Below are 12513 nucleotides of genomic sequence, written 5' to 3'. Positions count from 1 at the left end.
TGTGTGTTTGTTGGGGGATATGTAACAGAATATGACTGGCATTTTATGCCATCTCTAGCATATCCCAAAAGTTGCGGTTCAAATTACGTTGAATTGAATAATTTTTTAAACAGCAAACAAAAAAAGGCTGAAGACAAATAGAGTATTTTGCTCTTTAGTGACCAGTCTTGACCACTGGACCACTTGAAAAGTCAGGTGTAAACACACCCTGAATGCATTGTGGCCACATTCGGAGGTCAGATGCATCACAAACACATTTAACATAAGTATGCACTGGAAATATGAAAATATTAACACCAGTAATTAATACTGTTATGAATACTGGTTTCTCAGGCCTTCTCACGCTCTGTGTGTGAGTGCGGATTAATGCTTATTTACCTGTTGATGATCAACGATAGCTAGTATTTCACAGCGCACTCCCTTGCGGTTTAAACAGTCCTTTGCCTTTTTAGATAGAGCCGATACGGGAATGTGTGAATCTTCTACTGTTCCACCCCGTAGTGGAACCTCCACTGTCCCTCTAAACCAGGGGTGGGCTACGGAGGCTGGAGGAGTTCAGTTCACAGTTTGCTGATTTCCTGGCATTTAACAGACTGGCGAGTGAAATCAGGTTGAGTACGAACAGCCCAAAACCGGACCAAAACCGGACCCTTGCTCTAAACCATTCACACTCTCCCAGAGCCTTATCACCATGGTGAGAAACATCAGTTGCAGGAAGTAAAACTCAACTGATGTATGTGCTGATGTGCTTTATATGCAGAAAAGTCCAATCAAATCTCATCTGATCACACCGAGGACTTGTTTTACTGTAAAACCTCAGTGGAATCTGACCAGTACATTGCAGCGGAATACAGTACAGGGTTTTTAGCAGCTGGGCACAAGGTCCATATTTTCTGCAGAGAAGCTGCAGAGATCTCTAAACAGTGACTCACGACATATGACTCTTCTATTTAGCGTAATTGATCAGCTCTCAGGATCGGCAGAGAACAATCAACTGATTGCATATTTGGTCTGAAAATAGACTGATACCGATACATATCCAATCAATCCTTCCATCTCTAGTTTGGCAATTAATCCTCTGTTCACATGCGTGCCGTGGGGGCAGATCTGTACAGATCACATCATCTACAGCCTGTTACACCACTAGCCATTGCTGTGTGAGGCAATTTAGGTCTGATTCACAAAAGAAACGTACATCTTATTAAATGTTTCTCAACTTTGCAGGTTATTTTTCTCAAAATGTTTTTTTTTTTTAATATTTTTGGAATTTCTGTGTCTGTTTTTTTGTTTGTTTTTTTTGTAACAATTTTAAGGACATGGAAAGGCAAGTGTTTAGGCACCTCCAGCCATATTTCCTGAATGTAACAGTAACTGTGGCATGAACAAAAGTTTGGCCACCTTTACAGTTGATAAATTAATTCAAACGGAAACCTTTTAACTTTTTGCATTAGAATTTCTTTTTTTTTTTTATCCTTTTTCATATTTTATTTGAGATGTTTAGTCACATCTGTTTTTTTACCATCAGGTTTAATTTCATTGTCTTTTTCTGATAATCTCAGATCTTCAGCGGACCTCCAGAGGAAAGCTTAGCGCCTCCAGTCCCGCCCCCAAGGGCAGCACCCAGAAGACGACAGCCAATCACAATCTCCAAGCGACCACCCAGGCTTTACCCCTCCCTCCAGCCACCAGCCTTCGAGAGTAAATAGCATTTTCTCTCTCAGCCTTCATCATCCTCATCTTCATCATTGGCATCATTATTGACATCTTACTCATACGTCATTTTGTACATTTTTATGATCTTATTAACATCTTTACCAAGTAAATCAAACAACCAATTTTTTTATAAAATGACCAAGTTTATGACAAGTTTATAACAACATTTACTTTCACTCTTAAACTTACTTTTATATAAAAATAACATATTTATGATTTCATTGATAAGAATACTAAACAAAACTAAATACAAGTGTTTTCCAAAAATATATATATTTTGTGCTTTTCACTCTTTTTCAGTTATTTTTCAAATGTTTAATTTTTGATCCAGCCATTATTATTATTTTTGTTTAAGTAAATAATTTTAAAGCCGTTTTTTGTTCATTTAAGTTAATTTTTTTTTTATCTTTCTTTGTAATTCGCACTTTTAAGATAAAGTTTATTATTTTTCTTTTTAAACTTTTGTTATGTTTTATTATTTTCACTCTGGAGCAAATGGAACAAGTTTTGTTCATATTTTTAAGTTTGATATAGTATCTATAATTTTATCTAAAGACCTAACTGAACTCATGCATGCCTACAAGTGTTTTTTATGATACCGTTTTCATGAGCAGATTTATGTTGTTTTTTTTTGAAGGGGTTAGAAATGTGCAGAGTAAATGAAGGCCATTTGTCTGCAGTTTTGCTGTGCTTGCTTTTACGAAAATACAGCCTACGTCTTGCTTTAGCAAATGGCTATTTTTTTATTTTACTTTATTACTACCTTTTTATGAATTAGACTAAACTCTGAGCTCAAGTACACACACACACACACACACACACACACACATACACTTACACAAATGCCTGCAAGCGCACAAACATGTGTAACAGGTGGAGCTTTGCCTTTCCAGAATGTAGGTAAAAGTAACTGAAAACATGCATGCAACAGAGCGGGTACACTTACAGCTTAACAGTACAGCAAAAACTTCAATGAAATCTTCAGTGATACTGATTTTTTACACACTTACCTCAAATGTAGTTCATCTACTAAGACACTTTTGGTGTCTGAAGTTTGCTTCTCTAGTTTAACACTTGCAGGCAGCAAATGCAGCCAATAAGTGATAGGAGCTTATAGCCCCTCACTTAGCACTAGAGCTGCAAGTATAATGTAGCAAGAAGTAATAGAAGCTTAAAGCCCACCAATTAGCACATTAACTATGAGGCTAATGTAGCTTACAAGTCATAGAATGTTATAGCCTGCCACTTTGCACCTCAACTATGAGGCTAAAATAGTTAAACGTAATGGATGTGGATACCCCACCAAATCACATTTTGCTAATATGCTTCAGTGCATGATTATAAACAACAGCGTTTCATACAGTATCAAAAAACACATTAGCGAGCCGATTCGGGATTACTGAAAAGACTTCACACAGTTTGTGGAGAGAGTGTAATGGTTTAGACATTCATGGTGCTAAATGAAGGGGGTATAACTTCCATTACTTGTTAACTACATTAACTTTAAAGATCCCTCAGACAATAAACATGTCTTGGCTGATGGACTACTGATTTCAGGGTAAGGAGTAAGTGATATTTGAGCTCTCACTTTAATTTCAGTTATGTAGTTTGGCTCTCTCACTGTAAATTGGAAAGTAGTCCATCATTTTCCAGAACATTAGATCCCCCATTATCAGTTAGCTTAAATATTAGTATATTTTGCCCAACGTTACGATCGTAGAGAATGATATATGCTTGGCAGCCGCTGCAGCTGTAATGCGTATGTACATGCAAGTATACATACATGCACATGCTTATTCGTTTAATGCCTCATACTTTTTCTAGGTGCGTTATTGTGCAGCTCTTTTGTGTGCCTCTAGTGTTTTGTGAATGTGTGTGTGTGTGTGATGAGTCAGCAAAGCCAGTTCCAGAACATTCATTAAGGGTGCATTAAAAGTAAATGAGGGAGCACACAACCATTTATGCAATTAATATTAACAGTCTGTTAGTTTACTCTAACATCACATTTTAACTGTGTGTCAGGTTCTGTCTCGAGTGTGTTTACCAGCCATTTTCACTTAAAAACTTTTAACTTTTCCCCAAAAATTACACTGAAGGCATGCTTAGCACCCCCCAGTAGGACTAATTACCCAATATCGAAACGTCCAGGAGTTCCAGGAGCTCTCTCTGGGTGGGAAAATACTAAAATGATGACCTTCCCTCTCTCTCATCACTCAGTGTGATGCTAGGCAGGACAGGTGTCTGTTTTTGTGTTCTCCTCCAAGCGTGTTGAGCTCCAGTGGGGTTGTGTTGGCGGCAGTTTTTAGTGTCTCGGAGGAAGCTCGTGTAGCCTTCACTCTTCCAGCTCTGATCTTATTGTGTGATGCCTTGTAAAAAATGGTTCTGTGCAGCACCAAGAAAGGGCTCTCAGTACGAGTGAAAGATCATTTTTCAGTGCACTCTTAAAATAAAGGTTTCTTCAAAGGTCTCTTTAGTAAAAATCAGTTGTTCTATGTAGAACCATGACAGGTCTGAGGACCACATGGATGCTCGAATGGTTCTATTAAAAAATGGCTCTATAAAGCACCAAAAAAGGGCTCTACCATTGTTAGAAAAGGTTTCTTCAGTGGGTCTGTAGGAAAGCTAATGGTTCTATGCCAAACCATGACCACTAAGCCATTTGGATGCTTGAATAGTTTGTTGCCTGGTTGAATGGATCCTCGGAAAGCATTGTGTTGATATTTCTTTATAGAAAAATGCTTCAATATAGTATAAGAGCCTTTTTAGTGCTGTGTAGAACCTGTTTTGCTTAGATTGCCTGGTGCCGAAAGCAGAGGACAGCAGTGAGCAGGTACCACTGTTCTCTAGGTTCCGCACTGTGTGTAGGGTGCTCTGCCGTGATGCTCGCTCCGGCTGTAGTGCGCAGAGGTAGTGTGTCTGAAAGTGGCCTGTGCAGTTTGTGGTGTGTGATAGTGTGCTTGATAGTGTGTGTGTGTGTGTGTCTTCCCCATTACTGTATACTATGTTTTTGACTGTCCAACTAACAAACAAAAAAGGTTCTTTGACCCAGTAACAATAGTGGGACTGTTTTTAGTGCTTTATAGAAGAATCTTCAAGGTATCCAAAGCATCCAAATGCTTCTTTGAATTTTCATGGTTCTATATAAAGCCACGCCTTTACTAAAAGAACCCTGGAAGAAATCGATTTGTTAGGAGGGTAGTGTGAACATTTGGTAACACTTTATTTGAAGGCTGCCTACATAGGGACTATATAACACATGCATAACATTCATAGAGCAATGTTTGAGTGTTTATGAACAAAGTCAGCAATATTAAGGTGACATAAGATGTTTTAAGATGTACTGACATAAGTTTTCTTTTTAACATGAGGGGTGTTTGTTTCATTTATAACACTGTTATATGAACTAGATCTGTGGGTTATAAGCTCTAAATATTCATGATGTGTCATGCCGTGTTATACATAGAATGCATGTCCACCAACTAAAAATTTTACCTCAGGTTTTCTTTTGTGTGTGTGTATGTGAGCATACTTCCGTATAAACTGCTTTCACACTGATCTGTGATCAGCTGCACTATCAAATACCTAACCATAAAGTGATCACCTAAAACCGTTCACCTAAAAATCAAATATAAAAACCCCTCTGGCACCTCTCTGGAAACATGATACACACTCACACTGCAGTTCAGTGGTATTGCAGTGTTGTCTTTAATACACTGCACCATACAAAAAAAAAAGTTTTTTAGAGCCTATGTGTTCAGAGCAGTACAGATAAGAACTGACAGAGGAATCAACCAGTCGCTCCAGAGCGGCCCAGCTGTCTAAGTGCTGCCTTTGTGAGTGCATAACTGGTCTCGCTTTCTCTGGCTAGGTAGGATGGCCCTCCCTCTTCCCCAATCACACAGCAAAGTACTATCCAGCATGTGGGTCTATTAGATGATGTATTAGATGATATTAGATGATGTGTTGAGCCCCAGTAGTGTTTAGTTAGCAACAGTTTGAAAAGATGTGGTGGAGCATCACGGTTCTCAGAGGAAGCATGTGCTATCCCTTAGACTTAAACAGGCTGGTTTTTTTAGCCTTCACCCTCACCTCTGGGGGAGTCATAGATAAAGGCTAAAAGGGAAATTTGTATGTTGTGATCTATTTCTCGCTTCATCTCACTGGTTTCTCTTTGGGCTAATGAGTCTATATCTTTGAATATATTTTTTACAATGTATATTTTTTGCACTTATGATGTTTGCATGAGTTTATGAACCAAAACCAACATAATTCATTAAAACGGGCTCCTTTTCAAAACCATTTATACCTTAGAAAAAACGGTAGCATCATGTGATGGCGGAGTCATGGTTAGTGGAAAGATGGAGGGCCAGGGGGCACCAAATAGTGTTCCACTATCATTACAAGTCAAAGAACTCTTGTACTTTGGGGTAATGAGGGTAGGGGGTGGACTGAGCTGTGGCTTTAACCATGGTAAACAAGTTTAAATTAGTGTAAAAATTCTAGCCAGCTTCTTTGTGCTGTATGCGTTTGTGTGCGTTTGTGTGCGTTTGTGTGCGTTTGTGTGTGAGTGTGTGTTTGCATTTCTGCTCAGCGCCTGCTCCTGGCTGATAAATCTGTTACTGTGATTAATATTTAAATTCATTATTTTCTCACTCTTGTTAAAACACAGATGTACCTATTAATCAATTAATGTGCCTCTGCATTCATCACTGTGGAGCTCTTCGGCAGACGGCAGTGAGTGTGAGTGTGTGTGTGTGTGTGTGTGTGTTGATTAAACTGATGCTGTTTTGTTCCATTTGCCACTTCACCTCACTGGAATAAAGTTTCACTTTGTGTTAAAGCGCCCATATCCTTTTTTTTTTTTTTTTTTTTTTTTTAAAGTGTATTACCCCCTGAAGTGCACCTATGTTTGCATGTGTTTATTTACTGAAAACAAAATACATTATTAATACATTATCATTTTCCTAACCTCTTTATCTTTTAGAATTAAACAGGCTATTTTTGTTACTGTGACTGATGCATGTAAATGAGCTCTGTTCTGATTGTCTGCGCTCATTTAGAAAGCAAGCTAACACATTTCTTATAATTTAAGTGTGAATGGGTGGGGCTAAACTTCTGAAGACTGAATAGAAAGGGCAAAACTGCTGTAGGCTGAATGGTAGAGGTTAAACTGCTGTAGGCTGAATGGTGGAGGTTAAACTGCAGTAGGCTGAATGGTGGAGGTTAAACTGCTGTAGGCTGAATGGTAGAGGTTAAACTGATGTAGGCTGAATGGTAGAGGTTAAACTGATGTAGACTGAATGGTAGAGGTTAAACTGCTGTAGACTGAATGGTAGAGGTTAAACTGCTGTAGGCTGAATGGTAGAGGTTAAACTGCTGTAGGCTGAATGGTAGAGGCTAAACTGCTGTAGGCTGAATGGTAGAGGTTAAACTGCTGTAGGCTGAATGGTAGAGGCTAAACTGCTGTAGGCTGAATGGTAGAGGCTAAACTGCTGTAGACTGAATGGTAGAGGTTAAACTGCTGTAGGCTGAATGGTAGAGGCTAAACTGCTGTGGGCTGAATGGTAGAGGCTAAACCGCTGTGGGCTGAATGGTAGAGGTTAAACTGATGTAGACTGAATGGTAGAGGTTAAACTGCTGAAGGCTGAATGGTAGAGGCTAAACTGCTGTAGGCTGAATGGTAGAGGTTAAACTGCTGTAGGCTGAATGGTAGAGGCTAAACTGCTGTAGGCTGAATAGTAGAGGCTAAACTGCTGTAGACTGAATGGTAGAGGTTAAACTGCTGTAGACTGAATGGTAGAGGTTAAACTGCTGTGGGCTGAATGGTAGAGGCTAAACCGCTGTGGGCTGAATGGTAGAGGCTAAACCGCTGTGGGCTGAATGGTAGAGGCTAAACTGCTATAGGCTGAATGGTAGAGGTTAAACTGCTGTAGGCTGAATGGTAGATGTTAAACTGCTGTAGGCTGAATGGTAGAGACTAAACTGCTGTAGACTGAATGGTAGAGGTTAAACTGCTGTAGGCTGAATGGTAGAGGTTAAACTGCTGTAGGCTGAATGGTAGAGGTTAAACTGCTGTAGACTGAATGGTAGAGGTTAAACTGCTGTAGACTGAATGGTAGAGGTTAAACTGCTGTAGACTGAATGGTAGAGGTTAAACTGCTGTAGGCTGAATGGTAGAAGTTAAACTGCTGTAGACTGAATGGTAGAGGCTAAACTGCTGTAGACTGAATGGTAGAGGCTAAACTGCTGTAGGCTGAATGGTAGAGGTTAAACTGCTGTAGACTGAATGGTAGAGGTTAAACTGCTGTAGGCTGAATGGTAGAGGTTAAACTGCTGTAGGATAATTTTGCGTGGCCAAACTGACATAAAGTGTCGAGTTATGCAGTATTATGATTGCGTGTATGTTATGACGTCCTTCTGTCTCCATCTTTCATATGAAGTGTTCTCTTAATGCATTGGTTTTTTGGGACATCACAAAAAATAAATAAATCCACTATGGTTTCCATGCATAGGCTGTATGGAGTAGGGAGTGAATGGTACAGTTTGGAACTTTGACCATGCATGCTCACTCTAAGGCACGCCTGACACTCTTGATACTCTCATTTTCTCAGTTTTTAAATGTTGCATGTCTCGGTCTCATCATTAACAGAGTGACAAAATACCTGCTTTTATGTGGGCTTAGTAAGAGCCGGGCCAAATGTCTGGTACTGTGTGTGTGTGTGTGTGTGTGTGTGTGTGTGTGTGTGTTTTAGTGGGTATAGTGTGTCTTTGTGCTTGTGTGTTTTTTGTTTATGGAAGTTATGAAACCATTTGGTGTTTTTTTTTTTTGTGCATCATAAATTCTCACTAATTTGTCAGGGTAAACTGTGTGTGTGTGTGTGTGTGTGTGTGTGTGTGTGTGTGTGTGTGTGTGTGTGTGTGTGTGTGTGTAAAAATACAATGCTGGTATTGCTGTGTGTGTAAGTGTGTGTGTGTGTGTGTGTGTGCACAGATGTTGTTCATCTGGTTTTGGCTAGCTTTCATGCAGCTGGGTAGTTTTACTGATAGTGTGTGTGTGTGTGTGAGAGAGAGAGAGACAGAGAGAGAGAGAGAGAGAGAGAGAGAGAGAGAGAGAGAATCTATAAAGTTTAGACTAGCTAACATGCTCGCAAAATGTGTCTTCACACACATAGCTGTTGTCCTTGGTGTCAGATCTACACCAAAACACACACTGTCAAATCCATAAGTATTTGAACATTTTCGCAAGCAGGAATCCCGTTTACAGTCGCAAATGAAATTATAATGATTTGTTCAATCATTTCTATTGCAACTATATGTACTTGTAAATATATGTATGGACAAATGTATTTGGACACCTACACACAACACATACAGGATGTATTATGACATAAGATTCTAAATCCATAGGCATTAATATTGTGTTGGGCTCAGCTTTGCAGCTCTAACAGCTTCCACTTGAGATGGCTTTCTACAAGATTTTGAGAGTGTCTCTATGAGAGGATTTTGCCCAGTCTTCCACAAGAGCATTTGCAAGGTCAGACACTGATGTTGGGTAAGTGTTGTGTTGTAGTTCACCCTAAAGGTGTTTGATTAGGTTGAAGTGAGGGCTCTGTGCGGGCCAGTCCAGTTCTTCCACATCAAACTCACCCAACCATGCCTTTATGGACCTTGCTGTGTGCAGTGGGGCCCAGTCATGCTGGAACAGACAGGAGCCTATCCCAATCTGTTTTCACAAAGTTGGATGCATACAGTTGTCCAAAATGTCTTGGAATGCTGAAACATTAAGATTAATGTTAACTGGAATGTTAACCTAACTGGAAATAAGGGGCCTAGGCCAGCTCCTGAGAAACAGCCCTACAGCATTATCCCTCCTCCACCAAACTTTACAGTTTGCACAATGCACTTCTTGGTGATGTAAGGCTTGCATGCAGCTGCTTGGCCATAGAAATCCATGCCGTGATGCTCCTGGTGCATAGTTTTGTGCTGATGTTAGTGCCAGAGGAAGTTTGGAGCTCTGCAGTTATTGAGTCAACAGAGTGTTGGTGACTTTCATGCACCATGCATCTCAGTTTGTGTAACTTTATGTGGTCTGCCACTTGTGGCTGAGTTACTGTGATTTCTAAATACCTCCACTTCTCAATAAAGCCTTTCACAGTTGATGGTGAATATGTAGGAGGAAAGAAACTTACAACAGTGGCATCCTCTTACAGTACCATGCTGAAATTCAGTGAGCCGTTAGAGCCATCCATTATTTTACTAATTTTTCTTTTTTTTTCCAAAATGACCTGCATCATTCAGTGTTTGAGATTCAGATTATGTTTGGTGTGTAATGGTTCATTGTAAAGAACCTCTGTTTTCACAGACTCAAAAGTAATTGGACAAACTAACATAATAATAAACATAAGAATGATTTTTAGTACTTTAGACAAACAGGATTTCCATCATTTTTATATTAATAATCTGTATGATTCAGTGTTTGAGATGAACTCATTCAGAGTGGTTTGGTGTGAAGCAGTTCATTGTAGAAATCGGTACAGTCGGTAAGTATCTCCTCAATGAACAGTTTCGCACCAAATCCACCCTCAGTGTAGAGAAATCTGGACACCCTGCATGCATCCCTTTACCGTTTTAATGACAGTCCTCTCAAAACAATGATAAAACAGTGTCTCAGACAGCATTATCAGAACTATTTAGTGTAGTAATGTTCAGTGAGGGAAATCTTTAATCTTTAGACGTCTGCAAATATTGACGCCAGAATTCCCATTTTTCATTATCTACAGTTCTCTCAAGCTCACCAAAGTTATTTGGTGTTGGGCTGCATTCAACAGGGTGGTCTAAGGAGTCTGGTTTATAAATAGTAATGAGAGAACTTTCCTGTAAGTGAGTCCAAACAAGGAGAGTCCACAAAGAGCCCCCCAAAATAAAATCCTTCTAAAAAAAAAAAAAAAAAAAAAAGATAAAGCTGGAATAAACTCACAACAGACGTTGTACTGGCAGGATGCTGCATTAGACTTCACTGTTCCACTTAGGTGACCACACATGCTAGTGTTGCTAACAGTGAGTGAAAGCTGGTAGCCTTCAGTTAGCATGATGTTATTGTGGTTATTGGTGGTGATTCTCATTATTAGCTCTATTAGCATTCCTTCATATAAAGCAACCTTTAATCTAGCGCTGTATTCAAGACCATTAGGGTTAGAGTAGTGGAGTAGCGCTACACTTTTTTAATGCTCAACAAAGTACTTATCTTTCCCATACCCTTTTCTTTCTACTTATTGGCCACTTTATGAAAAATGCTTTACTCACTGGCCAATTTATTAGAAACACCTACCTTGTGCTTCCATTTATTGGTCACTATATTACAAACACCATACTTTGTACTTCCAGTTTGTGGACGCTTTATCAGAAACATCTACCTATGGTCAGACAGTGTTTCACTCCACCCAAATAACCTCCCTGTTACTCTAGAATGATCAAATTACTAAAGATTTCCTTCAGACTTGCTACTCTCTAACGTGCAGTTACTCTACAGTCAGTCCTGTCAGCTGGGTTACTCTACTGTTACCCCAGCAATAACTCTAGTTACTGTAAATGTACCTTACAATTACAGTAGTTACTCCAGAATTTACCCACAGGTACCCGAGAGCTATTTCAGAGTTAATCCAGAGTTACTGGTGAGGAACTACTGAATTAACCTACAATTACACCATCGTTTCCTTAGTTTCCCCAAAGTGATGTTGGTTATTGTAGCTTGTGCCAGCAGTAGAGATAGCGTGAAACAAGACTTAATGGTTTTATATTTAAATAAATAAATAAATACATATACATTAGCAGTTTATATTATCAGCTTTCATTGCATAATTACAGATATAATCAAGAATGTAATGTGTACCATGGCATGCATACACGCACACATACACAGATACACTCTCTCATTCACAGAAGTCATGCTTTATATCACATGGGCTTGGGTCTGACATATAAAGTTGAACACACTGTGGGCATCAAGGCACTGCGAGTAACCGCAGTACCCAGATCCAAATGTTGTTTATTATTTGTTCTGGAAAAAAAAATAGGCACAACAAATAGAACAAAGGCTTCTCTGTGTACACGGTTTCCATAATAAACTTTTTCAATCAATGGGTCCTTTCTTTACTTTCTTTTTATTGAATAAAGCACACAAACACATTTAAATCTACATTGTATAAATATTTCCATATTTATTTTCTAAAATAGATATCATATAAAATTATACAATACAACGCAAAGTGTTGTTGATATTATGATTATGATGATGAGGATTATTATTTGTATGTATATTTTACAGCAGAAAGTTATTTAAAATATAGTACTTTAATCACTATTTTCTATTAAATGGACAGTTCTCTTCATAATTAAATACCATCCCTAACTCTCTTTTACAGGCCGAGAGCTGAATGGTTCCACTCATAATGGTCCAGATTCTGGTGGTGATCTCAGCCTTGCCAGTCCAGTGCCACACCAAAGGACTAAATTAGCCCCTCCCACCATGGCTCCGCCTTCCATCCCTCCTTCATCCCCTCCGGCGCTGTCTCGCTCCTCTCCTCCATCCCGTGCCCCACCACAGCGTCTCTCTGTCTTGCCTAAACCTGAGCCCTCCAAGGGGGCTCCAAAGACACAGGATGGCGGTCAAAGGTTAGATGGCTCGGTGATGGCCAATGGGGAGTCCGGAGTGACAGTAAGCCGCACCCAGTCTTTCCAGGCCAGGAAGCCACCACCACCACGATTTGTCCCGACAACCAGAGACGGTAACCAATAACAAGA

General features: G+C 39.5%; 1 protein-coding gene across 1 annotated transcript in view; it reads left to right on the top strand.

Moving 5' to 3' along the window:
- Positions 1-12513, top strand: part of ophn1 (oligophrenin 1) — an 83174-nt gene that overhangs the window by 47316 nt on the left and 23345 nt on the right. The window contains exons 19-20 of the mRNA XM_072676628.1: positions 1560-1698; positions 12135-12497. Of these exons, the coding sequence (XP_072532729.1) occupies positions 1560-1698; positions 12135-12497 (502 nt within the window). The remainder of the gene's footprint in view (positions 1-1559; positions 1699-12134; positions 12498-12513) is intronic.

This window comes from Salminus brasiliensis, chromosome 1 (genome assembly GCF_030463535.1).
Source record: "Salminus brasiliensis chromosome 1, fSalBra1.hap2, whole genome shotgun sequence".
Lineage (NCBI taxonomy): Eukaryota > Metazoa > Chordata > Actinopteri > Characiformes > Bryconidae > Salminus > Salminus brasiliensis.
This window is presented reverse-complemented; position numbering and strand designations above follow the sequence as displayed.